At 56.3% G+C, this 27,664-nt stretch overlaps 2 protein-coding genes across 2 annotated transcripts; one reads left to right on the top strand and one right to left on the bottom strand.

The window, feature by feature from the left end:
- The first annotated feature begins 157 nt into the window (after positions 1-157).
- Positions 158-21,661, top strand: TOP3A (DNA topoisomerase III alpha). The gene is made up of 19 exons (XM_055576335.1): positions 158-469; positions 6,782-6,841; positions 7,900-7,973; positions 8,729-8,804; positions 9,504-9,612; positions 10,118-10,261; positions 10,365-10,535; positions 10,690-10,790; positions 11,204-11,278; positions 12,357-12,439; positions 12,959-13,166; positions 14,006-14,191; positions 14,272-14,401; positions 15,368-15,481; positions 15,564-15,729; positions 16,326-16,466; positions 17,033-17,155; positions 17,697-18,376; positions 19,418-21,661. Exons 1-19 carry the CDS (start codon positions 290-292, stop codon positions 19,594-19,596), a joined length of 3,000 nt encoding a protein of 999 aa, XP_055432310.1. The 5' UTR covers positions 158-289; the 3' UTR covers positions 19,597-21,661.
- Positions 21,662-23,373: 1,712 nt separating this feature from the next.
- On the bottom strand, positions 23,374-27,178 carry MIEF2 (mitochondrial elongation factor 2). Its single transcript, XM_055576341.1, has 4 exons — positions 27,022-27,178; positions 25,339-25,496; positions 25,004-25,184; positions 23,374-24,611 (listed from the first exon to the last, which is right to left on the bottom strand). The coding sequence occupies exons 2-4, from the start codon at positions 25,483-25,485 to the stop codon at positions 23,557-23,559; spliced, it is 1,383 nt and encodes a 460-aa protein (XP_055432316.1). The 5' UTR covers positions 25,486-25,496; positions 27,022-27,178; the 3' UTR covers positions 23,374-23,556.
- Between the last annotated feature and the right edge of the window lie 486 nt (positions 27,179-27,664).

Below are 27,664 nucleotides of genomic sequence, written 5' to 3'. Positions count from 1 at the left end.
GGCGCCGCCATCTTGGTGTCACATGACTCGAGCTGTCGTGCCGCGTGACCCGGAAACGTCCGCGTCAACTTCCGAACCGGAGAGCTGCGTCTCCCGAGAGCGGAGCGGGAAGGCAGGGCAGTGAGGCGGCCGCGCAGGGCGGCCTGGGAGTTGTGGTTCACGGGGCTGTGCGACTAGCGCTGGCGGAAGCGGCTGAAAGGCGGGCGGAAGCGGGCTGTGCGCGGGATCGCGGGCCAGCTGGAGATTCCCGGTTCCCGGGGCGGGCGCCGCAGATGCACTGGGCCCGGGGATGATCTTTCCGGCCGCCCACCGCGCTCTCCGGGGGCTGCCGCGGCCCGGTACTCGGGCCCTGACTCGCGCCGCCATGGAGGTGGCCCTGCGAGGCGTGCGGAAAATCCTTTGCGTGGCCGAGAAGAACGACGCGGCCAAGGGCATAGCCGACCTGCTGTCCGGCGGCCGCATGCGGCGGGTGAGGAGGTCCCCGGGCGGGCGGGACGGGGATGAGCGGCCTCTGCTCCCTCCGGGCGTCCCCGCCGTCGGGGCAGGGCGTCCGGGCGCCTGCTACGACCGACGGGCGTTTAGAAACGGAGTTAATGTCTCTAGTTTGTTCGGAGACCTTGGGTCCGCCTTGGGCGGCGGCGGCGGGTGCCAAGCCGGTCTGAGACGCGGAACCGCCGGCCGAACTCCCCTGGCTTGCTCTGGAGCCTGCGGGGTCGTCGGTCTGGGTGCATCTGACGCGGCGACCCGCCCGAGCCCCTGTCCCGGCGAGCGAGGTGGAGATAGTGTCTGTTCTGGACCTCGGGAGGCGCAGAGGAGAGAGACGGTGAAAAGGTTTGGGAAGGGGGTGACCGGAGGCCTTACAAGCTGTTCAGGACGCTCTCAGTTACAAAAGTGGGCCCCGAAATGGTTTTCTGGACATACCTCAGCGCACGGGTGGAAGTCTCCTGCTCTCTTTTCCTTAACATCTCAGGGTCCTCAGGCCTCTGCTTCTTGCCTATAGGTGGTGGGAACTGGAGCAGAGGTTGTACGGGTGCTGGCTGACAGCATCACCTTTTCCCAGAGCTGAGCGTCCTGGTGACCAGCCCCAGGCTATGCCAACTCCTAGGGCTCTAGGCTCCTTGAGATTGGCCTGTCTACACAGCTAACTTCTGTATCCTTCGGCCTCCGTTTAAGTGTCTCTTCTTCGGGGAACCTTTTCTTCATGTTTCTTTCCCCCAGAAGGGTCAGGGTGCAGTGTGATAAACTGTCACTGTGTCCCTTTCTACTTGGAAGGCACCTCCTGGTTACAGTTCCATAATGTGCTGTGCAAGTTGCTCATCTCATCCGAGTCCCCGTCGCCCTTCCATGGACCCTCAGCTCCGAAGGAAAGAGCTGTGGCTGTTGGGTCCCCTGCTGTATTCCTCATACCCAATATGTGTGTGGAGTACAGCAGGCCCTCACTCAGCACTTCTGGGTGCACATTTGACCTCAGTCTTGAAGTTTTACCAGGCAGTGAGAACCACATAGACTTCCCTGGTGGCTCAGACTGTAAAGCGTCTGTCTATAATGCGGGAGACCCGGGTTCAAGCCCTGGGTTGAGAAGATCCCCTGGAGAAGGAAATGGCAATCCACTCCAGTACTATTGCCTCGAAAATCCCATGGACAGAGAAGCCTGGTAGGCTACAGTCTATGGGGCCGCAAAGAGTCGGACACGACTGAGCAACTACACTTTGCTCCATGTACCACATGTACAAAAGGCAACCCACTGGCTTGAAATAGCTTGGCAAGTTCAAAACTGGAAAGCTGAGAGTGTGGGGTGCTGGGGGAAGGAACCAGTGGGCATAGCAAGAGAGGATGAGAGAGCCACGTGTTTCATGGGTGAGTATCAACTGTCTTGAAGGTACCGTTCATCAGTGTTCACTACGCCCCCAGTTTTGTCCTCTAATATAATAGTTCCAGGTTTTATCATACCAAGAGGAAATGCCGTAGCCATTAAGCAGTCACCCTCCTTTCCCCACTCTTCCCAGCCGCTGGGAGCCACTAATCTGCCTTGTGTCCCCAAAGATGTGTCTGTTCTGGATATGTCATACGAAGAGATTCATGTGATATGTGGCCTTTTGTGTCAGGCTTCTTCTACTTAGCATTTTTGGAAGCTTCACTTTGTAGCGTGTGTTAGCACCACATCTCTTTTTACAGCTGAATAATATCCCGTTGTATAGACAGATCATATTTTGTTTATCCTTTCATCAGTTGGTGGACATTTGTGTTGGTTCCACTTTTTGGCTGTTGGGAATAGAGCTGCTGTACAGCTTACACGCAAATTTTCATTTGAATACCTGTTTTCAGTTCTTTGAGGTAAATTCCTGGCAGTGGTATTGCTGGGTCATAAATTAATTCTATCTTTAACTGTTTGAGGAACTGTCAAACTATTTTCCACACTGGCTGGAACATAATATATTTTCTCCATTGATGGCCTAGTTTTTTCATATTATGTCAACACTTTTTCCTTTTTTAATTATCACTGTTCTGGATGTGTTCTAAGTTGCTTCAGTTGTGTTGTGTCTGAGTCTTTGCAAGTCCCTGGACCAGAGCCCTCCAGGATCCTCTGTCCATGGGATTCTCCTGGCAAGAATACTGGGGTGGGTTGCCAGGCCCTCCTCCAGAGGTTCTTGCCAACCTAGGTATTGAACTCCTTAAGTTTCTTGCATGGGTAGGCGGATTCTTTACCACTAGCACCACCTGGGAAGCCCAGTTATCACCATCCTCAGTCAGTCCAGTCACTCAGTCCGACTCTTTGTGACTCCATGGACTGCAGCACGCCAGGCCTCCCTGTCCATCACCAACTCCCAGAGTTTACTCAAACTCATGTCCGTTGAGTCAGTGATGCCATCCAACCATCTCATCCTCTGTCATCCCCTTCTCCTCCTACCTTCAATCTTTCCCAGCATCACGGTCTTTTCAAGTGAGTCAGTTCTTCGAATCAGATGGCCAAAGGATTGTAGCTTCAGCTTCAGCATCAGTCCTTCCAATGAATATTCAGGACTGATTTTCTTTAGGATGGACTGGTTGGATCTCCTTGCTGTCCAAGGGACTCACAAGAGTCTTCTCCAACACCACAGTTCAAAAGCATCAATTCTTCGGTACTCAGCTTTCGTTATAGTCAAACTCTCAGTCTGTACATGACTGCTGGAGAAACAATAGTTTTGACTAGATGGACCTTTGTTGGCAAAGTAATGTCTCTGCTTTTTAATATGCTGTCTAGGTTGGCCATAACTTTTCTTCCAAGGAGCAAGCATCTTTTAATTTCATGGCTGTAGTCATCCTCAGTGTGATTTTGGAGTCCCCCCCAAAAATAAAGTCTGTCACTGTTTCCCGTTTCCCCATCTATTTGCCATGAAGTGATGGGACCAGATGCCATGATCTTAGTTTTCTGAATGTTGAGTTTTAAGCCAACTTTTTCACTCTCCTCTTTCACTTTCATCAAGAGGCTCTTTAGTTCTGCTTCGCTTTCTGCCATAAGGTTGGTGTCATCTGCGTATCTGATGTTATTGATATTTCTCCTGGCAATCTTGATTCCAGCTTGTGCTTCATCCAGTCCAGCATTTCTCATGATGTACTCTGCATATAAGTTAAATAAGCAGGGTAACAATATACAGCCTTGACGTACTCCTTTCCTGATTTGGAACCAGTCTGTTGTTCCATGTCCAGTTCTAACTGTTGCTTCTTGACCTGCATACAGATTTCTCAGGAAGCAGGTCAGGTGGTCTGATATTCCCATCTCTTGAATTTTCCACAGTTTGTTGTGATCCACACAGTCAAAGGCTTTGGCATAGTCAAAACCACCACCATATTAGTGGGTGTGAAATATCTTATGGTTTTAGTTTGTGCTTCCCGAGTGACTGATGACATTGAGCATCTTTTCATATGCTTGTTAGTTGCTGTTGCCTTTGAAGAAATGTCTGTCCATGTCTTTTGTCCAGCTTTGAATTGTCTTTTTGTTATTGAGCTGTGAGTTCTTTCTATATTCAGGATACTAGGTCCTCCTTAGATGTATGACTTGCAGATGTCCTCATCTATTCTGTGGGTTGTTTTCTCTTTTGATAGTGTTCTTTGATACAGAAAAGTTTAATTTTGGTGACATCCAGTTTATCTAATTTTCCTTTTGTTGGTTATACTTTTACTGTCATGTCTAAGTATGACCAATCTAGATAGCATATTCAAAAGCAGAGACATTACTTTGCCAACAAAGGTTCGTCTAGTCAAGGCTATGGTTGTTCCTGTGGTCATGTATGGATGTGAGAGTTGGACTGTGAAGAAGGCTGAGCGCCGAAGAATTGATGCTTTTGAACTGTGGTGTTGGAGAAGACTCTTGAGAGTCCCTTGGACTGCAAGGAGATCCATCCAGTTCATTCTGAAGGAGATCAGCCCTGGGTGTTCTTTGGAAGGAATGATGCTGAAGCTGAAACTCCAGTACTTTGGCCACCTGATGCGAAGAGTTGACTCATTGGAAAAGACTCTGATGCTGGGAGGGATTGGGGGCAGGAGGAGAAGGGGACGACAGAGGATGAGATGGCTGGATGGCATCATTGACTCGATAGACGTGAGTCTGGGTGAATTCGTCTTTCCTCAGGCTCCTCTCCATCCATTTCCATCTCTGTTTCCAGATGTGTTTTCACAGCTCTTGATGCTGGGATCTCTGTCATGGGTCACGTTCCAGCTGCTTGTCCCTCTCTGCCATGCGTGTCACTCTCTAAGACAGAGATGGGTCTGTTCACTTATTTAGCCCTCACACAGGAGTTGCTTCCCATGACATAATCCCTGCCTTTCAGGGACATAAATTCTGAAGAAAGAGCCCAGACATCCACATGCAGAGCTCAGAATCAGGTGATGGCCTTTGCAGCTTAGTAATAGAAAAGAATGGAAGTAACAAGTAAAGACACCAGTGGGTAAAATCAAGTTGTAGTTATGTTAGGTAATTAGATACTCATCATGGAAAAGACTCATATGTAGAAACATATATGTGTTTGAGAGAAGTTCACTATTAAGATAAAACCTTTTTTCTCCTAAACAGTAGTGCTTAAATGGTAGTAACTACTGAAGATAGTTTAGAGAACATAAATATGTATAAGCAGAGCAGCCCCACTTGGACAGTGACCACTATTAGTAACTCATAGATCTTTGAGGATTTATAGTCAGAAGAAGTCCTGTAAATTCAGTGGCAGCAAAGTTATCACTTCCTGCAGAGTGCTTAGAACAGGGACTGCTCTGGTGTCTGGGGGGGAGTTTGTTTGTTTTCTCTAATTTTGACAGCATGGATGGCTCTGCAGAGAGATCGCTGAAGCCACCTTCTTGGTCTGTATACGCAGTTTTCTTCTTTCTCTAGGCTCCAGAACTCTACTGGAATTTAAGCAGCCCACTCCTGAGCAGCTCACCCAGTCAATGGAATCATGCATAATTGAGTGCTGTCCTCAGCTGGGAACTTAGAGGGATTTGGTCAGGGGCAAGTTTGAAATGCTAGGAAAACGTTTTAGTTCCTCAGGACAGTCCACTGGCGGAGACTGCCTGGGAGAGCCTTGCCCTGGGGTGCACACATCTTGTTAGACAGGGCATCCCCCGGAAGAGGATTAGAACACAGTTTCAAGACTGTTCCCAGGAAAGTGGGGACCATGGACACACACCACGGGGGCTGGGCTGGGGCCAGGCTGTTGGCTGGATTCAGCCTGTGGCAGCCAGAGAGCCTGGGCCTTGGTACGCATCAGAGCCCATGCAGGAGTTTGTCTGAGAAGCTTTGATGCGTTCTTAGAAAGAGGTAGAAATGCTGCTGATTCACCTGTTTCTCTTCTCTGGACTAAAAGGGCTTAACCAGCAGTTGCAGTTTGTAGGAAATGGCAACCCACTCCACTATTCTTGACTGGAGAATCTCAGGGACAGAGGAGCCTGGTGGGCTGCTGTCTGTGGGGTCGCACAGAGTTGGACATGACTGAAGTGACTTAGCAGCAGCAGCGGCACTAGACCCAGTGAACTGGTGTATCAGATATGAAAATAAATTCCCACTTTAAGTTTGCCATTGTGGCTTGAAGGGATCTGCACTCATTGTTCCACACAGAAAATTTGTGTGAGGCTGGGGGAGAATGTTCTGGACACAGTCCTCCTTGGTGCTTGCAGGTTCCCAGAGTCCCACTTTGCCTGTGTCTTGTCTTATGTGCTGTGTTGGTGTGAAACTCATACATGTAGTTACTTTTAACACCATTTTGAAGGCTGGGGTCTTCTCTGAGAGGGTCTCAATTCACAGAAAAGTACAGCTAAGGAGGCAGGTGTAGGCTGGTTCCCAGGCCTGACTGGGACTCACAGCTTCACTGGATTTCAAAGCCAGAGAGGGGGACCTTACAGATGATTTTACTCAGAATAAAGTGAGGTTCAGAAAGGTGAATGACTTGCCCACGGTCCCGTTTATTGGTGCAGTTGTATGGCTGGGAAGTAGAGATGTGTGTGAAGAACAGAGAACTGGTGACACACGTCGTAATCCTGTCTGGAGTAATTGTCACGTGATCTTGGACAAGTCCAGTCTCACCTGTAGAAACATGTCCGCTGACCGCAGTCGACATGACCAGGCCCCTGCTTTTCCCTGAGTGTGGAGGGGCCACTTCACAAATGGGCCTAGTGATTTCGCCTCGTATTTATCTGTAGGAAGTTCTGTTGCATTTGTAATATTCTGCAGGAGTTTGCTTGATCCTTATGTGAGGACTCAGTTTGTCTTTTATGTGCTTTATATATTTTTTTCTATTTTTGTTTCACTTTCTAGAGGGAAGGACTTTCAAGATTCAACAAGATCTATGAGTTTGATTATCATCTGTGTGGCCAGGTAGGTGCTGCAGGGCTTCTATCCTGTGGCTGAAGGATGCTTTTGGATTCACATGCCATCTTGCTGTACATTCCTTGGGGTGTTAGTGATGGCTGAAGAGAGAGCTTGTGTTTTAGAATTAATCAAGGAGAATTAGCCTGACCATTGTAGACAATACAGTGTCTTTTAAGAAAAACTGTTTCTATGACCTGAAGATCACTGGTGACAGGTTATCATTTTATAATTCATAAGGAAGTCTATTTTTTATAAAACATGGTCCCAATGTAGCTGTCTATGACAAGAGACAAACTAGTACACTGTAGTTTAAATATAAAAGGCATCATGGAGCCAGAATTAGAATGGCATTAATATCACTGTGGTTTTGGCTTTGAAGAGCTGTATTTGTTTATTTCTTTTCAGTCTGCTGGTTTGGGGAGGTTGTGTGTGTGTGTGTGTTTAGCTTCGCAGCAGAGCTAAGAGGAGGGTACAGAGGTTTCCCACACACACACCCTGCCTCAACACAGCCCCCCAGCAACCCCCTCGGATGGCACCTTTGTTACAGTTGACGGGATACACGAGATCATCTTTACCCGGAGTCCCAAGTTGACATTAGGGTTCACCCCACTCTTGTGCATTCTGTGGGTTTGCATGAATGTGTACCTGTACCCACTATTAGGACCCCATGCAGAGTATTCTCACTGCCGCCAAAGCCCCTGTGCTCTGCCCATTCATCCTGCCTTCCCCCCAGCCCCCTGAGAACCACTTTTTTTCTCTTTGATAGAAGTTATAAAAGTTCCCTACTTTGACTTGGCAAAATCTAATTGCTAAAAGGCTGATGTAAAGTGGATAACCAACAAAGACCTATTGTGTATCACGTGGCACTCTACCCAGTGTTATGTGCCAGCCTGGATGGGATGGGGGTTTGGGGGGGAAATGGATACATGTTTGTGTGTGGCTGAGTCCCTTTCCCGTTCACCGGAACTGTCACAACATTGTTAAACTGGCTGTACCCCAATACAAAATAAAAAGTTTGACGTTTAAAGAAAAACAAGGCTAACGTGAATTTTGTCCTCATTCAGAACGTCACCATGGTAATGACCTCAGTCTCAGGACACTTGCTGGCCCATGATTTCCGGATGCAGTTTCGCAAATGGTCAGTTGAATCCCTGGGGGCAGAACATTCTGATTATTACAGTGACCTGTAGAGCATCACGGGAAGTCTGAGGCATGTCAGTGTTAGGTAACTTACAGCAGTAAGATGACTGAGTCCATTTGGCTCCCGTAGCAAAACACAGGCAGTGGGTGTCTTGTGCAGGACAGAAACACATTTCTCCCACTTACAGAGGCCAGAGGTCGGAGCGCTAGATGGTCTTGAGAGCCGGCCAGGGCCCCTTAAAAGAGCTCAAGTGGCCTCCTGGAGACCCCACCTTCTGGCACCATCCCACAGTTGTTGGGATTCCAGCCTGTGAATCTAGGAAGACACAAACCACAGATACCATGGCAGTGACCTAGGATTAACTTGTTTGCTGTGAATTTTCACCTCATGCTTAGAATAAATACACGCTTTCAGGTGTGTTCCCCAAAATACACAGACCCCTGACTGAGCAGGGATTGAACCAGGGCTGTACAGTGAAAATGCCAAGTCCTAGCCACTGGACAACTAGGGAACTCCCCACCCAGACCTTGGGTTGCGTTTACCCTGTTGCAGATATGCAGGAAAGGGCCCCAGAATTTCTTCTCAGCAGCTCCTGTTAATCCCCAGGGGAAGTGCCTCTCCGAAGGTCACAGTCTCACTCATGTCCTCTGGCTTTTTCTCGGGGCCTGTGTCTGGTGGGAACGCACCACCAGGGCACTGGGATGGCTTTCTCCCTCCTGCGCTGAGTTAGGATTTTGTGTTTTCCTTTCCAGGCAGAGCTGCAATCCTCTTGTCCTCTTTGAAGCAGACATTGAAAAGTACTGCCCAGAGAATTTTGTAGACATCAAGGTAGGATCTTGGGAGACGTGTGGCCCTGCAGTTGAACAACCACCACATAATTAAATGGAGAGGTTTCTGTATTTTGATGGCATTAGAACTGAGGTTTTCCACTAAACAAGGCACCATGGTTTAAAACACTTCCATCCTTTCTGTAGAGGTGAGGCCACTTCGGCTGAGTGGCTGAGGGCCCGGGTGAGCATTTTTGTGGACTGTGGCCGCCTGAGGAGATCTTGGGGATGAGCGTGCTTCTGTCAGAGTAGCTCCTGCTCCCCGCACTGGAGGGAGAGTGCAGCCCCTGAGTGGCCATCTGGCCCTGAGCTCTGCTTTCTCAGGCTGTTGGGGCACCTGTCCTTGGTTCACTCCCGACTGGGGGCCCTTCTTGGGATGAATCTCAATTCAGGGTTGATTTTTTTTTTTTTTTTTTAACCCAGGACATGGTCAGAACTCCTAGAGCTGAAAGTGTGTGTTAGAGCCAAGTTTCTGGGCTCCTCACATGGATGTCACGGTATAAACGCTGTCTTCTAGGAGCTCCCGGGCAGGCTGGCTGCTCTGGTGACCTAGCCTCCTCAGTGCCCCCGGTGGGGACAGGCCTCACCGAGCTGGCATCTCAAGGAGCCTCGCCAGCAGTGGGCAGGTCCAGTGCAGAGCTGTCGGGCGATCGTTCCACAGGGCCTGCTCTTACCCTCTTATCCCAACCGGGCGTTTCAGAAAACTCTGGAGCGAGAGGCCCAGCAATGCCAGGCCCTGGTGATTTGGACCGACTGCGACAGAGAGGGTGAAAACATTGGGTTTGAGGTCATCCATGTGTGCAAGGCCGGTGAGTATCTGAGGCCACAGTGGGTGGTGCTCAGCCCAGGTCCCCCTGCCAGACTCACCAGGCGTGTGTCAGGGCTTGGCCCCCACAGCCCAGGGCTTGTTGCCTGTTTGGTCCAGGCTGTATGATGCCTGGACATTAAATAACCATTGACATCCGCTGAATGATTTCAGGTAAGTGAGAGGGTGACTTGAAGGCCACTGTTGGGCTTCAGAGAGTGGGGGTGCTTTTCCCTAAAGGCCCAAGACAGCAAGGGACATGGGTGTTCTTGTGAGGCTCACCAGGCTGCTTCACCTGGTTGCTGAGATGCATTCAGCCCCTGTTTCTGACAGCTCTCAGCCTGGCCACCACAAGGCTTCCCTCTTAGGCAGCACATGGCTAATTTAACTGAACCAGTGAAGTTGGACACCACAGCCTCTTGGACTGGTTCACCCCCTCAGGGTTCAGGGTGGTTTGGGAGCAGCGAGCCCGTGTGACCAGCCTGCCCCGTGCCCCCTCTGTTGTGCAGTGAAGCCCAGCCTGCAGGTGCTGCGAGCCCGTTTCTCCGAGATCACCGCCCGCGCCGTCCGGACGGCATGTGAAAACCTGACGGAGCCCGACCAGAGAGTGAGCGATGCTGTGGATGTGAGGCAGGAGTTGGACCTGCGGATCGGTGAGGAGGGGGCTATGGGGGTGGGGGGCCGGGGCTTGGGTGCGCATCCAGCCGTGACCTTGGCCATCTGTGGTGTCTTACTTCCGTCCGTCCTCTCTACCAGGGGCAGCCTTCACCAGGTTCCAGACGCTGCGACTGCAGAAGATCTTCCCCGAGGTGCTGGCGGAGCAGCTTATCAGCTACGGCAGCTGCCAGTTCCCCACCCTGGGGTTCGTGGTGGAGAGGTTCAAAGCCATTCAGGCATTTGTGCCGGAAGTCTTCCACAAGATCCGAGGTGTGGGCCGGGGCCTGTGGGACAGCCCGGGTGCTGGTCCAGGGGGTGGTTTGTGCCTCACCGTCTTCGCCCCCTTGTCATGTGTCTGAGGTGGCTCTTGCTGTCCCTGTGATGGGCCTCTCTCCCCGAGTCATGGCCTTCCTGTCTCCAACAGTGACTCATGACCACAGGGATGGCGTGGTAGAGTTCAGCTGGAAAAGGCATCGTCTCTTCAATCACACGGCATGTCTCGTCCTCTACCAGATGTGCATGGAGGTGAGAAGGTCTGAGAAGGTCTAAGAAGGTGGTGATTTGGGAAGACTGTCCTGGGACTTCCCAAGCTGCTCCTCTCTGTCCTGTGTCCCACGGGACTGCAGTTTTCAGCATGCATCTCAGGACATCAGCTTTTGGCACCAGTAAGACCCCATGAAACAGTTTTGACTGTGGAAGGAAAGACTTGTAGAACTTTCAGGTGAAACCAGGAATGTTAATAAATGTGTAGCTGGAATCTGTCCCAAAACAGTGCACTCTCGCCAGAGGCAGATAAGGACCCGCTAGGCTAGCCAGGAACCGCAGATCCTGGAACTGGAAGCTGGGGAACTGGGTAGAAGCAGGTGCTCTGCAGGCCCTGAGAGCTAGGGAAGATTCTTGGCTGGTCATGGTGACCTCAGCTTTCCCTATCTTCCCAGGATCCCAGGGCGACGGTGGTAGAGGTCAGGTCCAAAGCCAAGAGCAAGTGGAGGCCTCAAGCTCTGGACACTGTGGTACGTTCTGGATGGGAGTTGGTGGGGGGAGTTGTGCCAGCCCCAAGGAGCCCTGGCTTCCGTGGGGGGCACCGGCTTCTGCTGCTGAAGGTGCCCAGGGGCATCTGTCATCCTGGTGCCGCGCAGGAAGGAAAACAGACCCCAGAGCAGGACGTGCTCGAGCAGCTAATAAACATGTCGTAACTGCTCCGTATGGGGTGTGGGGAACGAGCAGGGAGAGAAGTCACCGACGCGTCCCATCCTTGGGTGGTTGTTGCTGTGGTTTTGGTGTTGTCCTCTGTTTTCCCTGTCTTTTTTAACAGCATTGTTATTGGAGTAGCTAGTTTTTTCCACCAAAGTGGAAAAGCATTTTCTTTGTTTCTGCATCATCTGTGTAAACCTCGTTTTGCATACCCAGTTTATGAACCTGCCCCCAAATAAGGCGTCTCAAATTTTGTGACCCCAGGAAAAGCCGCCTAGCAGGACACCTTAGGGTGCCGCTTCCCAGTCCCCACTCTTCAGGAGAGTTCAGGGTATGTTCACTCTGAAGGTGGAGCCTGTGGGACGGCAGGGGCAGTATGGGTTACAGGCTGTGTGCAGTGGACCTACGGGCGTCATCCCTTGCTGGTTGATGTGCTCAGATATGTAGCCAGCAGCATTTTCAGAGCTCCCCCCCACCAAGGGAAGGGATAGCTGATGATCCCCTGAATGCCTGCATGAATGTTTGTCACCAGCAGAGGCCCCGAGGTCTGGATGGTGTCCCCAGAGTGCAGGTTTCAGACTGCGGCAGTGGAATAAGTCCTTTAGCCCCTTGTTAGAAATGCAGTTCCTGGCCCCGCCCCTGTCCAGCCCTCCTCGTCAGATCCCTTAGTGCCTGTGCCCAGGAGTGTGTCCACTCCTGTCCCCACTCATTCTGGCTTCTGCACTCGGAGTCCGACAACCCCTGGGCTGTGGCCTGACTGCCTGACGGGCCTGGAATCCTTCCACAGCACAGCCTTTTACACGTGTGTGACGCAGCCAGGGTGATGGCCAAGGGGTGCTGAAGAAGAGGGTGTGGATGTTGTGTTCTCTGACCCATGCTCTGTCACACGTCTGACAGGAGCTGGAGAAGCTGGCATCTCGGAAGTTGAGGATAAATGCTAAAGAAACCATGAGGATTGCAGAAAAGCTCTACACCCAAGGGTAAGCCTGAGTCCTCGTTTGGGAAGAGTTTGATGCGTCTAAATTAGGGTGAAGCATCTTAGAACTTGAGCTCGTGGGGAAACCAGACTGTCTAGATGTCACCAGCTCTCCGTGGAGAGACTTTGGCCTTGTCTTCTTTTCTGATGGAAAGGGCATGTCAGAGTCACTTACAACCTGAAATAAGATCCCACAGAGTACGTTCAGATCCCGCTGTTGACCTCTCATAGACGGGGCGCGGGCACCCTGGCAGGGGCAGGCGGCACATTTGGCACTTGTGTGCCTGTGGGAGGGCGGGGCTAGGGTGGGCGGCCTGGAACCAGCTCTGACCCCTTGGAGTGACCCACGGAGTGCCTGCTGCTCCTCCCCTTGGGGTCTCATCTCAGGACTTCCCCAGCGTTGGGCACTGCAACGTCTTGGATCAGATGGGCTGCTACTGGGGTCACCAGTGTTCCTGGGTCAGTTCAGTCGTTTCTCAACCACCTCAGCCGTTTTTCATTGTGTGTGTTTGGCCTTGTCTAGGTACATCAGCTATCCTCGAACTGAAACGAACATTTTCCCCAAAGACCTAGACCTGGCGGCACTGGTGGAGCAGCAGACCCCGGATCCACGCTGGGGGGCCTTTGCTCGAAACATTCTAGAGCGTGGTGGCCCCACCCCACGCAATGGGAATAAGTCTGACCAAGCGCACCCTCCCATCCACCCCACCAAATACACTGACAGCCTGCAGGTGGGTATTCCTGGCCACGCTGCCGCGGGACCACAAGGAGGTCAGGGCTCAGGCCTAGGTTGAATCTGCTCTGTGGGCTCTGACTTCAGGAACAGCGTGACTGAAAATTTCTCTTCCATTGCGGGGAAGAGATGTCATATCAACACTTTCCTCCCACAGTCTGCGCCTGGCTTCAGTGAGGGATCCCACAGCCTATCCAGGCCCCGCGCCACGCTGTCCCCTCCCTCCACTGCTTCCCTGACCCTCCCGCAGACCAATCGGCCCTTCGCTGAGCCCTCACACAGCCCCCACCTTCTCCCCCCGAGTCCGGGCTGGTCGTGCAGCATGACATCTGATGGTTGTGTGCGTGTGCTGGATTTGCTGGGCTTGGCTTTGAAGGATTGTATTCAACAGGCGTTTGCACCGTGGCTGTGTGTGTGGATGTCACATCTCCCTTGCAGACGTTCTTAGAGGAGGATTTGGGATCTGAGGGTGAACGTCTTACAGGCTCCTGCCGGGGGCCTCACTGTGTCTCTAGTTACTGAAAGGGCAGAGGTTGCCGTGAACCCTGTGTTTGTGGTAGGTCTGGGGCTGCCTGAGTGTCTTCACGCCGCATGTCCTGCATACACAGGCCCTCTTGGAAACTTGCTTTCACCTTTTTTCCTGCTCAGACAGGCTTTACGTCAGAGGAGTTGCTTTCCAGTCTTGAGGGAAGGGGACTCCACTTGTGAAGTTTATGGGCCTGAGCCCACAAGCAGCGGGGATTTGCCTGCCCTGCACACGGGTGTGGAGCTCTGGGCTGGGAGGCAGCACTGGCCAGACAGTGTCTGGAGGCGCTTGGGTTCCTCTTCTGCCCGCAGGGGGATGAGCAGCGACTGTACGAGCTCATCGTCCGCCACTTCCTGGCCTGCTGCTCGCAGGATGCCCAGGGCCAGGAGACCACTGTGGAGATCGACATCGCGCAGGAGCGCTTTGTGGCCCACGGCCTCATGATCCTGGCCCGGAACTATCTGGACGTGTACCCGTATGATCGCTGGAGTGACAAGGTGACGCATCTGGGCGGGGGACCGTCCTGTTCCTGGCTCAGGGACCAGATGGGATGACCGTTGCGTCTCTGCCCCTGTAGACCCTCCCTGTCTACGAGCAAGGCACCTGCTTTCAGCCCAGCACTGTGGAGATGGTGGACGGGGAGACTAGTCCTCCTCAGCTGCTCACCGAGGCTGACCTCATTGCCCTCATGGAGAAGCACGGCATTGGTCAGTAGTTGGTCATCATAGTAACTGGTACTCCTTAGCTGAAGGGAGGCTGTCTTCTCCGTACTTCATAGCTGAAGGGCGGCTCAGGAGCAGTGAAGAGCTTGCCTCAGGACACAGAGTGTGTGAGCCGTGAGCCCCTGGGTCCAGGTGACGCCACAGTCGGCGCCCTTGGCCGCGGCCCTGTGCGTCCGCGTGTGGACACAGGTGCTCCCCATCACTCAGGCTCACCTGGGCCACGCTGACCAGCGTTCTTGGCCCTCACAGGGATTTGTTGGTTTTTGTTTTATATTTAGCAAGGTACCAACGTTTAAAACTGTGAAGACCCACGTAAAAACGGGTACCTTCCTCTTCAGGAGCATCAGGGGTTGGCGGCTTGGCAGCCGAGAGTGGCGGTTGTTTTCTGGCAGACACGCTTGGTTTTGTTCACCTGCTCAGCACGTGCAGGGCCCCTGTGCGATCTGAGTCTGCCTCTTGGGTTCTCCATGGATGACCATGTGCTTAGCTTCTGATAAAGTATTTCCCATAGTTGTTTAAAAATCAGATTTTTTTTTTTTCTTAAAGAAACTGGGCCAGAATACTTTTTCCCATTAGTCCTGTGGCCCAGGCTTTACAGGTGGGTTCCTTGTGACTGACCTGCTGCCCCTCAGTTTTCACCACAGCTCTAAGGGCAGCTGAGTCCAGAGCGACCAGCGCCACAAGGGGTGGTGGCATAGGGAGAGGGTGGAGCAGGGCAGGGCCCCAGCCCTCACTGCAGGGGGAGGTGGGGGAGGAGCTTACAGGGGATTTACAGCAGGATGTGACTGCTGGAGTGAGTGGGTGTGAAGGAGAGGTGAGGTTGCTGCCGAGGCTTTTGCACGGCTGGCTCTGAGTGGAGTTGTGTCCCCTGGAGTAGGAAGTCCAGGCAGAGGAAGGGGCCTGTGGGGCTGGGGGCTAAGGATGAGCCTGAGTGACGGGAGTGGCCTGCAGGTACGGATGCCACACACGCCGAGCACATCGAGACCATCAAGGCCCGGATGTACGTCGGGCTCACGCCAGACAAGCGCTTTCTCCCTGGGCATCTGGGCATGGGGCTTGTGGAAGGTGAGGAGCTGGGGGCTTTGGGGGTGATGGTCACGAAGCCCCACAGTGTATCCAGGCCACATGACGCCACTCTTGTCCACAGGCTATGACTCCATGGGCTACGAGATGTCCAAGCCTGATCTGCGGGCCGAGCTGGAGGCTGACCTGAAGCTCATCTGTGAGGGAAAGAAGGACAAGCTGGTGGTCCTGCATCAGCAGGTGCAGAAGTACAAGCAGGTGTTCATTGAAGCCGTGGCCAAAGCCAGGAAGTGAGTGCTGGCCGGCCCGCTAGGCCCTGGGGATGGCTGCTCCGTGCACTGTGGCCTTGCCGGGCACTCACCCCGCCTGCAGTTTCCCTTCTCTCCATCCGTTTGTTTGGCTCCTCACACCAGAGCCTTGTCAGCCTGGCAGCCGCAGCCAGGAGGGTCTGGTCCAGTCATTCTGGGCTTTAGACACACCATCTCCATCCCATCCTGAGTTAGCAGGCGGTGGTTTGCCTGTGGGTGCACCAGGTGTGGGCGTGTGCCCCATTTTCTTGGGCCTTCAGGGGTGCCTGTGGCCGGTAGCGTGTCTATGTATTCTGTTGGAAATAACACATTTTTTTACTCTGTGCCAATTTTGAAAAGAAATGCATGAGCCATTTAGACTTGATTCCAGACCATCTGGAGTGTGTGCATGGCCTAAGGTCTGCTTGCTGTGGGGCAGGTGGTGAGGCAGGGGCACCTGCCTGCAGCTGGATCACTCCCAGGAGCGGCCACCTCGGGAGCAGGCCATGTGGCCCACATGGCCCGGTTCATGGGAGAATGCTGTGTGAGTCACACGTGCGTGATGGGCGCCTGACTTGAAATGCTCTCCGTTTCCTCAGGTTGGACGAGGCCTTGTCCCAGTACTTCGGGGCAGCTACAGAGGTAGCCCCACAGGACGCCCTCCCGGCTGTGCCTGAGCCCATCAGGAAGTGTCCTCAGTGCAGCCGGGACATGGTTCTCAAGACCAGGAAGAGCGGCGGGTCAGTGTCTGGCTATGCCTCACCCCCACCCCCACCCCTGAGGCCCAGTACTGCCATGCAGGCCCATCCTCTGGTTCTGTGTCCTATTTAAAAGCCCAGACTGTGCTGGTGCTGAAATGGTGGCCTCGGGTGTGAGGCCTTGTGGGAATTGAGGGCTGGTGGAGGCAGGGCTTGTCCCCTGGGGATGGACAATGCTCCATGGACGGTGGCGCACTCCTCCTGATCAGTGACCCACTGAGCCCGTCTGCTCCTCACAGAGCTGCAGGAGGGTGAGGCCTGCGTTCTTTGAGGCGCGTCCAGCTGGGGGCTCGGAGGGCACCCTGGGCAGCCAGGCCCCACTTCAGTCTGGGCGCTGGTGGCGGCTTGGTGGTTTCTCATCAGGAGACAGCATCAGCAGTGATTGAGGGGGTTTCAGGGACACAAGTGCAGGCTGGGCCTCCCATCACTTGGTGTCACGGACCATGTCTCCAGAAGCTTGAGTATCACCTGTGATCAGACAGAAGTGTCCCCACCGATGGCACCGTCCAGCGTCGGGGCCGCCTGTCTGACCCGGCCTTGCTCCCCAGGTTTTACCTCGGTTGCACGGGCTTCCCTGAGTGTCGGTCGGCCATCTGGTTCCCGGACAGCGTGCTGGAGGCCAGCAGGGATGTGAGCGTGTGCCCAGTGTGCCAGCCGCACCCAGTTTACAGGTGAGATGGACGCTCGACTGGCCCTTGGACCTTTGGTCATGTGTCAGAAATCACAAGAATCTCAGAGAACTTATGAGGATTTACCACATTCTCAAAGTGAAAGCAGGTTTTTAAATATTTGTTAATTTGTAACAATTGCATACTAACAGATAGGTCTTTAGGATACAATTTATTTATTTTCAAAGCAAAAAAATGAGAACAGCTTGTGTTCCGATGTTGCCAGAGTAACATTTGGGTTAACAGTAGGGCAGAGCCGCTTGCTGCTGGGCTCCATTACCAAGCCATACACCAAGAGGCCCTGGACCTTGCTGCACTGGGGCCCGAGGACAGGCACTTTTCAGGGGCACCTTGGTGTGGGCGGTTGACTGGGTCCTAGAGCCCACACCCCCAGCCCCCTCCTCCCTCTTGTGACGACTGGAGGGCCAGGTGGCTGTGCCTTGTGTGGCTTCCCTGGGGTGGGGGTGGGGGACAGCTCCCTGTGGACCCAGGAGAAGACTCTTAACCCAAGGATTGAGTGCCTTGTCATCTTCTGTTCTCACAGGTTGAAGTTCAAGTTTAAACGAGGCAGCCTGCCCCCAACCATGCCCCTAGAATTTGTCGGCTGCATTGGCGGGTGTGACGAGACCCTGAGGGAGATCCTGGCCCTCAGGTTCTCACAGGGCGCCCCCCGAGTCAGCCAGCCTGCCAGCCAGACCTCCGGCTACCTGCAGGCTAGCCAGTCCCTGAACAGAATGGACAGTGGCCAGCAGGGCCAGCCCCGGCCCCCCGTCACCAGACCCTCGAAGGCTTTGACCAGGACTCTGCCTCCACCCGCCGTTGAGAGTGAGAGCAACTCGGTGACCTGCAACTGTGGCCAGGAGGCCCTGCTGCTCACCGTCCGGAAGGAGGGCCCCAACCAGGGCCGCCAGTTCTACAAGTGCGGCAGTGGCGGCTGCAGCTTCTTTCTGTGGGCTGACAGCGGCCACCCAGGAGCCGGGCCTCCCTCCTCAGCGTCCAGACCCCCAGGCGGCCCCCTGGAACACCCCCCGGGCTCAGGGGCTCTCCCGGGCGGGTCCAGCAGGCCCGGCAGCGGTGGCGCATCCTGCCTGTGTGGCCAGCCGGCTGTCACACGCACCGTGCAGAAGGAGGGGCCCAACCAGGGCCGCCAGTTCCACACATGTGCCCAGCCCCGTGAGCACCAGTGCGGCTTCTTCCAGTGGGTGGACGAGAACGTGGCCCCAGGTGAGGGGTGGGGCTGCCCTCCCTACCAGGACTTCACACCCTCGGGGTCACGGGCAGCCTGCTCTGCCCCGGGCAGATGCCCGGCACTGCACAATACTCCATGTACAGCTGCTCTTGTCTCCGTTGGGTGGTGGTTGTGGTCGTGCCTCCCAGACAGGGACCATGAAGCCCAACACTGGCCACGTGGCCTGTTGGGATCCCCACAGTGGGGCCTGACCTGGGAGTCCCTCCTACCTTTGTGAAGCTGGCAGGGTCTGTGTCGGGGCCTGGTGTAGTAAGACGGAAGCCCTGTCCCTGACGTTTGGAACCTGCCCCACGTTACGTGGTTTGAGTCGGCCCCCCGCAGGTGGGTGTGGGGAGAACCACTGCCCAGACAGAGGGTCAAGGTAGACGAGGTACCTGAAGGTACCCGGCCATCTTGGAACACAGCAGGTACCTGGTCATGTGTCTGAGAGAGACTGAATGGCCCTGTATGTCTGTATGTCCTTGAGCCGTTTGGTGTGGTTTCTCAGCCTGTTTACTCAGTAAGATGGGCGCCTTCTCCCTTTCTCTCGTTCCTATTAACCTACAGCTGTGATCCTGACACATACGTGGCAGGTCTGCACACACAGGAAGAGCCCAGAGCCTGGGTGCAGGCCAGGGGTTGGAGACACCACTGCTCCAAGGGACCCACGTCTGCCTTGTAGGAGGCAGTCTGTCTGTAGGAGGCATCAGGGCTGGACCACCTCCCGCACGGCAGGCGTTAGGGTCTCCTGTTGGGAGGAGGTGGTGTCTTTGGTCCTGGGTGACGGGGCAGTCCATGCTGTGAGGCTCCTGAGGGACAGGGAGGGTCCAGAGCTCAGGCTCCTCGCACGGCGGGCGGGAGCGAGTGTTGGTTACAGCCGGCGTGTCTTTGTCACATCCACACGCGATCGGGTGGCTTGCCTAATAGGTCCCTGTCTCTGCACATGAGGTGACATGGGCCCCTAACCAAGGCCACGGTGGCAAGGCTCTCGGAGGGCATTACCGTCTGCACTCAGCAACCTCCCATTCTCCCCACAGGGACCCTCGGAGGCCCCCTCTGGCCAGGAAGCAGGAGAAGAACCCAGGGGCTGGAGGCCAGAAGCAAGAGGCCTCGGGCCGGCTCCTCAGACACAGGATCTGCAGCCAAGAAACCCCGGAAGTGCAGCCTTTGCCACCAGCCTGGACATACCCGTCCCTTCTGTCCTCAGAACAGATGAGGCAGCATCGGGCTGAGGGGGCCCCCTGCCCTTCTTCCCCACCCTTATGTCTTAGGAAGCAAGTTGTTTCTCAGGGTCCACCATCAGCTCTTGGGGTTTGGCCTGTTTGTTGAGTCCGGGTCCAGATCTCTCTCTGCTGGACAGTGGCCCTGTGTGCGGGACCCAGGAACAGCCTTGTCTACGGCTGAGCAGCCACAGAGGCTGCCTTCTGTGACTCCAAGGGGCTGTGCTGTCAGCGCCTTAGTGGACATTGGCCCTGTCTGCAAGGGGCTTCCACCCACAGATGGCCTGAGAAAGGGTGGGATGCCAGGGAGAGGCTCCTGTTTGGAGGTTGTGTCTGCGGAAGGTTTTTGCCTCTTTATTAAGAAGCTGCAGCTAGGATGCCCCACAGCTCAGGTGCCTCAGTAAAGAATCCAGCCCCTTGACCCTGGCAGATGATGGTGTAGCGTCTGGGGAAGTTTGGCAGGACACTGGGCAGTGCTGACCTGCCTTGCCTCCCCCAGCTCCACCACTGTCCTTTGGGGCAAAGAAGAACTGGTGCAGATGCTGCCGTTTCTGCCTCCCAAGAACCATGGAGCTGAGCGGGAGTCGGTGGACTTTGCTCTGCAGCTCAGATGATAAGCAGGAGTGAGCTGAGCGTGACTGAGTTGTATGGCTGCTGAAGCAGCAACCTGTTCTGGGACTCCTGGCCCCAAACCCTTCCCTCAGACCAGCCCTCACACCTGGATTGGACAGTGGGCTGCCCAGAACTGCTCCTGGAGCCTCTGGTCACTGGGTGTTGGTCTTAGCCCAGTGGCCCAGTCCACTTTGTCCCTTTGGTTTTCACCTGTGCTGACCATCTCACATAAACAGCCACACAGTCGTGGCCCCTCTCTGCTTCCCTCTCGGCGCCTGTCTCCTGGGGTGCCCTCACGGTCACGCAGCAGTGCCTTCTGTGATTTTCTGACTGAGCTAGTCTGCTGTGTTCACTCGTCATCAGTTGATGGACACGGGGCTGTTTCCACCGCCTGGCTGTTGGGAGCAGTATAGCTGTAAACTTCTGTGTGCAAGTTATTTGAACACCTGTATTTTTTGGGATCTACACCTAAGAGTGGGGTTGCTGGGTCATTTAATTCTATGCACTAAGCTCTCCACAGCAGCTGTACCATTTTACCTTCTCACCAGAGTTCCCCTTTCTCCACATCCTTGCTGACATGCCCTTGCCCATATTGCCATCCTGGTAGGCCTGAGGTGGCATCTCGTGGCTTTGATTTGCATATCCCCAGTGACCACTGCAGTTGGGCGTGCTTTTCACCACTCACGTGGCCTTTCATGTTTCTTTGGAGAAATGAAAGGTCTTTTTAAGACCTTTGCCCGTTTTTCAGTGGGGTGGTTTGTGCTTTTGCTGTTGAGTTGAAGGATGCGAACTTCAACTCATCTGTAGGTTGCAATCTCTCCACAGGGAGCTCCCGTGCCCACCAGGACCAGAAATGCCGAGTGGGACTGGGGGTCCTGGGCTGGGCCTTCACAGGGTAGTCAGGTTCTGGGGGCAGGGTTGCTGTCAGCCCAGGTGGTGAGACCATCACACACAGATGGGTGGACACTGGGAGGGAGCTTTCCACACAGGCCTCCCAGGATGCTGGGCAGAGGCCCCGCTGCCCTCGGGGTGCATTGGCCACCTTTCCCCCCAGACCTCCATCTCAGGTTCCTGAGCTGCCTCCGTGTTCAGCTCAAAGGTGGGAGGGGCCTGCTCCACAGGGCAGGGGTGCACTATCCTGTCTTCACCAGTATTCATGCTGGGCAGGGGTGCAGGGTCAGCCTGGAAAGTTCCCTGAGGTCATACAGGCGGGCGAGCCTGAGGCCCACGAGCTGAACTGCTGGCTCAGGAAGTGGGTGGCTTTGCTGAGAACACCCAGAGCACCGTCCAGGCCCTGTGGTGGCCCTGGGAGCACTGGGCTGTTGACACCAGTTTGGTGTCTGTCCTCAATGAACTGAGTGCCACCAGTTACGTTACAGGGGTTTTATTTTTTTTTATTTGGACAGTATTTAAAAGACTATCCTGATTATAAAAGAATATGCTTAAAAATGCAAATGCGTCAGAGTATGTGACTTAAACCAGGCTGAAGGCTGCTCATCCTGGAGGGGACCAGGCTGGGGACAGCAGTGGTCCTGGATTAGAGGCAAGGGCTTCCCTCTCCCATCCAGCTCCAGCCTGGCCCGTCAGGGCCCTTGGACCTTGACTACAACCCCGTCAGGAGGCTTGGTGAGATCCCCAGGGACCTGAGTGTGGCTGTGCCCAGCAGGCCCCAGTCTGCAGCCTCAGGGAGAGAGTGCCCTTGCAGACTTTGATCAGGGCTTTTTCTGTTCAGTAATTGCATAGCCTGAAAGCACTGGCTGTGTCGGCTCTGGATGTGATGCACTGTCCCGAGGGGTCCTGCTTGCAAGTTAATCCATGAAAGGATTTGTTTAGTCTGGACACTTTCCAGAGGTCCCCAACTTTGACAGACACTGGACCATCTGTCTCGGTCACTGGTTCGGGGGTGCCTTGCTCTGTGCCAGCACTGGGTTAACACCCCACCCCCACCTGCGAAGTAGGTATTCTGGACCCCTCATCTTACAGGGAAGAGGCCAAGGCCGCCCCACCTCCAGCCTGTCCCCTTGCTACCATCACAGCTGCTCACCGCCGAAGGCACTCAGGCCAGGCAGCTCCTGAAACCATGTGACCTAACAGCCCTTGGGGAAACCAGTCTCCTGCCCTCTGCCCCTCTGCAGAGCCACTGAGCCCATGCGAACACCCGGGAGGCAGGCCCCTCCTGATCCGCAGAGGCCACTGGCCCTGCAACCAGAGTGCCCAAGAGCACCTCCTCCAGCCTTGTCCCCATGTCCCAGCTGGGAGGGGGTCACCTCAGGACATAGGACAAGAAGGAGGGGACTGGCACAGCTGTGGGGGCCTCACCCCAAGCCCATGTGGCCCCAAGCCCTCCTCCCTGGCTCGTCTGCCACACGGGGTTACATGGGAGCCACAGCTCCCACAGGGACACCTAGACACGCCTGCGTCCCCATCTGTACAAAGCAGGGAGCCTGCCCTCCACTTGAGGGTCCATGTCTCTCTGCATGTGGACCACTGCTGGCCAAAGGGCCCCCTGGCAGCTCTGCACATCCAGATTACAGGGCTCCAGGGGTCAGGCTTTTTGGAAGAAAGAAAACCCTGACCAGCTGGTGCCTATTACTAAAGCTAGATGCCACTCCAGGTCCGTCTCCTGCTTCCAGCTTGAGCCCAAGCCCCTCTGGCCAAGCTCACAAAGCCTCAAATGGCTGCATGTAAGAGCCCAACACGCGTCTCACGGACATTTGAGTTTTTCTTTTTTATTCTCATTCACAGTCCTTGCGGCATAGCTTTACTTCGGCAGGAAGGATACCAGAGAGGAGAGATGCCTGGGAGGGGAGGCAGACAACAGCCCCCCGCCCAAGCCCCCGCCAGCTCCAGGGAGAGCACAGGGTCAGCTAGGACAGCTGGTGTTGGCACAGTGGGGGCCAGGCTGGCAGCAGCCAGGGGCATCCTAGGCTCTGGGCCAGGCGAGCAGCAGAGAGAGCCTTGGCTCCCCCAGTGACGACAGAGCCCTCCCAGGGCCTCCGAGGCTAGAGGGGAAGGGCCTTCCCCCAGGTTAGCCCCCGCTAGTCAAAGCTAGAGAGCAAACCAGGCACACAGCACAGAAAACAGGCCTGAGGGTCAGCCAAAAGCTATGTTCTGAGGATCCCAGGTGACTCCAGTCCCAGGGGGGGTACCAAACAATGTCCACCCAAGCACTAGCAGCCTGGAGATGCCCGCACCCAGGGGAAGCATGACACCCTCAGGACAGAAAATGACAGTGGTCTCATCCCTGCCTGGGACTCATGGCAGCTCCTGCAAGCCAAGAGGGCGGCCCACACCCCCTCATTCCAGCTAAAAGCAGCGGTGTCTTGCCCAGCTGCGTCCACCCTCTAGAGCAGCCCCTCGGGGGCCTGTAGGCCACGGTACAGCGCAAAGCCCAAGTCGTCGATCTCTTCCTCCCGCAGGCCATCCAGGAGGTTCACGCTGCGGTTGAAGTGGCTGGGCAGGCTGGCCCGCTCCAGGCTGCTGAGCAGCAGCTCCAGAGCCTGCAGGAAGTGCTCCCCCAGGGCTTCCTCAGCCCAGTCAGCCTCCTGCTCACCCAGGCGCAGAACCACCTGAGCCAGGCGGTCCCGGCCCAGCCGCCATAGAGCTGGGTGACTGCGGCAGACAGTGCAAAGCAGCAGCAGCAGCCGCCGGCGGGTCCCAGCGTCCTGCTCATCCAGGGCCCGCAGCCGGGCAGCCTCAGCCGGGTACCAGTCCTGCAGCCAGAGGTTCCCGGCCAGCCCCTCCAAGGGCCAGGCTAGCAAGAGGTCTCCGTCCTGGGCTCCGGCCACAGCCAACAGCACGGCCACGGTGAGCTCCAGGCACTCGTGCTGCACCTCCAGCAGCAGCTCATCTGAGGCCACGCCTGGCCGGATCAAACACCCGAGGAGGCTGCCGATAGCTGGCCAGTTGACGGAGGCAGTCAGGGCCTTGCGGAGCAGCTCCAGCAGGACCCGGGAGGAGAGGTAGCCGCCCACCAGGAAGCGGTCCCAGGGGCTGCTCCCGCGGGGGCGGAACTCCAGCTGAGTCCTACGCACAGCCCAGCAGCGAGGGTCTTGGGCTACAGTGTCCGAGCCGGCCACCAGGCTCCATAGGCCTGGCTCCAGTGCCAGGGGCACCAGGAGCCGCACAGGGTCGGCAGCCCCCACGTGCAGCCCCTCGTAGAGTGGCCCACCGGGCACGAGCGCCCCGAAGGGCAGGTCTGGGAACTTGTTCCGCAGATAGGCCTGTAGTTCCAGGGCAATGTCGCCCGCCAGCTGCTTGGCCAGAGACACGTGAGCCCCTGGCACGGTCACATGATCCCGCTCAAAAGCCAGCAGTTTCTCCTGGAACGTCAGACACAGCGGCGGTGCTGGCGAGCTAAGCTGAGGCGATGTCTGGGGCCCTGTGTCAGCAGGCCCTTCTGAAGAGGGAAGGGACCGGGGGCGGGTCAGAGACCCGCCTGGGATGGGACCACCTGAGATGGCACTGAGCTCAGTGATGCATTCTCACTGTCTGAGACCCCTCCCAACACCCTGAGGCTGAAACCCAAGGTCTCAGTTCCCCAGGTGAGGGCCCCCGCCATCACAATGCTACCACCTCGCTCTGGTGCCAGCCCCCATGGTCTCACGTCCTGGTGGCTGGAGCCTCAGCACCACGCAGGAGGGAGAAGGCATCCAACACACAAGGGAGCCCACAGGGAGCAGGGACCCGAGCAGGTCACACGGTCACCAGGGCAGGGCCTGGGCTACATCTCCCGAATGTGACCACCGAAACGGGACCCACCCAGGTCAGAGGGGAAGGGGTGCCGCTCACCTGGGGCAGAGAGTGAGGGGGCTGGAGGCGGCACCAGCTGGCTGAGGGCGGCAGGCGGGGGCTGGGACTGGAGGCGTGGTGTGGCCTTGAGCAGGCTCAGGTCCTGCCAGCTGTCCTCCAGGCATGGGGCGTCCCCCTTGGTGTCGTCCTCGTCCCGGGGGCTGGTGGCCCTGTCGATGAGCTGCAGGCAGAGGGACACAGGTGAGGGCATCTGAGGCCTGGGCGGCCACGGCAGAGCCAACCAGGCGGAGGGGCGAAGGCAGGTGCAATCTCAGGCAGTCCCACCTCCCCAGCCCTGCTGTGGAGTCCGTGTCAGTGGGCCAGCCCAGCCTTACCCGCTTCACGGCCAGGGTGGCAATGCCCAGCACTGCAGCTCCACCCACTCCCAGCACCAGGCGGGCATTGGCCAGAAGGAAGTCTATAGCGCCTCCCAGCACCTCGCCGTCACGCCGCTTGCTCCGATTCTGGGAGAACTCCGCCATGGTCAGTCTGCCTGTAAGGGAGCCAAGGTGCAGGGGCCACTCTGTGAGGGGCTGGCCTGGCATCCAGGCAGGTGCTCTACAGTCAGAGTTGGGGTCACAAGGGGGCTTCCAGAGAATTTCCGATGAGAAAGGGGCCACCTGCAGGTTTTCTTGGGAGGAGACTGAGAGCTGGCCCAGAGACCTCTCCCCACCAAAACCCGCAAACAACCCATCTGTATGACTTCCTCACAGAGAAAGACCCTAAGGCCCATGGCAGGTCAGAGAAGGGAGATGATCTCCCCAATCCCACCTTCCAGGCCCCCTGATGTTGCCAAAGACCATGAGGTGGGTCTTATCAGCACCATCCCCATTTACAAAGAAATAGGTTATGGATCACACAGTGAGTGGTGGGGACTCAGATCCAACCTATGACCAGGTCCCAGGAGCAGCCTTATCTTGGTTCCTAACCAGGCCCTGCAGGAGAAAATCAAGGCCCAGAGAAGACCACGGCTTGGGGACCCAGGCAGCCTGCACTGGACAGCCTCAGGCCTTTGAGGGAACCTCAGCGAAATTCAGGGGCCCACAGTTACCCCCAAATCTCAGCAGGGCAGCCCCAGAGGCAGGGCCACCAAGTCAAAGAACTGGACAAGTGAGATGGCCCAGGATGCCCTGGGGGGCAAGGGCTGGCTGTCAACAGGTATGTGTCAGACAAGGCTGAAGGCCCCGCTGTGGGGACAGGGTGTAAGGGGGCTCTAAAGACCACAGCAGGGCCGGTCCAGTGCCCTGGACAAGGGCCTCTAAGGCTCGGGACAATAGTGGGTGAAGAGGGGTCTCAGCTGCTGAGAGCCCAGGCCACAGCAGGTGAGCTGAGGGCCTGAGTGTGCTAGATACTCTTAGCTTGTCTGTAAAATGGAGTAGGTGCCACGACAAACTTAGACATGCGGAACCCAGAAGTACAGATGGCTGGGACCTCAGGCATCTTTGCCAGGCCCCGCAAGCTGAGCCCCAGCCCTCAGGTCCTGAGCACTGAGGGTGTGTGTGACCAAGGGACAAGCCCAGGGGACCAGTCAGATGGCCAGGCAGAACTGTCACCCTGAGGATGCCTGAACAGATGACGCTGAGCTCAGAGCCAACTCAGCCCCAAGGACTTTTGGCTGCCCTGCTCCCAGCGGGTGCCGGAGCCCGGTTGCCAGGTGGGGCCTACAGCCCCGCACCCGCCCCCCTTTCCCAAGCTAAAAATAGGGAAAGACGGCGGAGGGGGTTGACCCAGCGTGGCCCCGCGGCGGCTTCCTTCATCAGGACTGCCAACCGCCTCCAAACTGTAAAGCGCACAAAGCCCCCGCCTGTCTGACCCGGGGCGCGCAGACCCTAACCAGGGAAGGGCAGAGGGAAAGGCCAGGCCTCCCCTAGCCTCCACCAAGCCCCGGACGCGAGGACACCGAAGCCCGGGGAACGCCGGGATGGGCCCAAGAAGCGACCAGAGCTCGGCCCGATCCGGCTCTCTCCTGGCCGGAACCGCGCGGCCGGTGGAGGCCACGCCCCGTGCCCCGGCCGTACCTGCGTCGCGGCTTCGGCGCCCCGACCCGGGGACGCAGGGGGCCGCTCGGGCCGCGCCCCAGGGCCGCCTGGGAATGGAACGTGCAGGACCCGGGAGTAGAACGCCGAAGCCTGGGGCGGGCGCGGGCCCCCCGGCTCGCAGACGGATGGGCCCTGACTCCAATCAGAGCGCTCAAGGCCGTGCCCACGTGCCGCCCTGAGGCGGCCTCGGCCAATGGCGGCCGAGCGCTCCTCGGGGCGGGGCTCCTCGGCGAGCACCTCCTTAAAGGCGCAGGGCCGTGCTCCAGGACTCTGTCGGTGGGAACGTGAGCTCCTTCCCGGCAAAAGAAGCATCCGGTGGAGCTCCTGGTCACTGTAGTCTGCGGCCGCCTCTCCAGTGAAGGGTATACTGGTCCTGTCACTTACTGGGACCGCCATGTGCCGGCCCAGGGAGGCCTCCCTCGAGGGGCAAGCGGGCACGTAACCGCGCACCCGGGCTGGCCTCCGACCCGGGACGCCTAGGAGTGTGGGCACTGGCCCCGGAGCGTCTCCCTGAGGCTCGTGGCTCCGGACGAAGATCCGGGCGTCCTATTGCCACTGCCGCCAGAACCACCCGGGTCCTCGGCTTTGACCAACGCAGGGACAGCCGCGGGCCGAGAAGGCC

This window comes from Bubalus kerabau, chromosome 4 (assembly GCF_029407905.1).
Source record: "Bubalus kerabau isolate K-KA32 ecotype Philippines breed swamp buffalo chromosome 4, PCC_UOA_SB_1v2, whole genome shotgun sequence".
Lineage (NCBI taxonomy): Eukaryota > Metazoa > Chordata > Mammalia > Artiodactyla > Bovidae > Bubalus > Bubalus kerabau.
Note: the sequence above shows the minus strand (reverse complement) of the source record. Positions and strands in the feature narration are given on the sequence as shown.

Coding starts and splice junctions, on each gene's coding strand:
- TOP3A (XM_055576335.1), top strand. CDS start 290: ATGATCTTTCCGGCCGCCCACCGCGCTCTCCGGGGGCTGCCGCGGCCC. Junction 8,805..9,503: donor AGAATTTTGTAGACATCAAG/GTAGGATCTTGG, acceptor CGGGCGTTTCAG/AAAACTCTGGAGCGAGAGGC. Junction 10,791..11,203: donor TCTACCAGATGTGCATGGAG/GTGAGAAGGTCT, acceptor CTATCTTCCCAG/GATCCCAGGGCGACGGTGGT.
- MIEF2 (XM_055576341.1), bottom strand. CDS start 25,485: ATGGCGGAGTTCTCCCAGAATCGGAGCAAGCGGCGTGACGGCGAGGTG. Junction 25,185..25,338: donor CCACCCTGGCCGTGAAGCGG/GTAAGGCTGGGC, acceptor CTCTGCCTGCAG/CTCATCGACAGGGCCACCAG. Junction 24,612..25,003: donor CCCCTCACTCTCTGCCCCAG/GTGAGCGGCACC, acceptor TTCCCTCTTCAG/AAGGGCCTGCTGACACAGGG.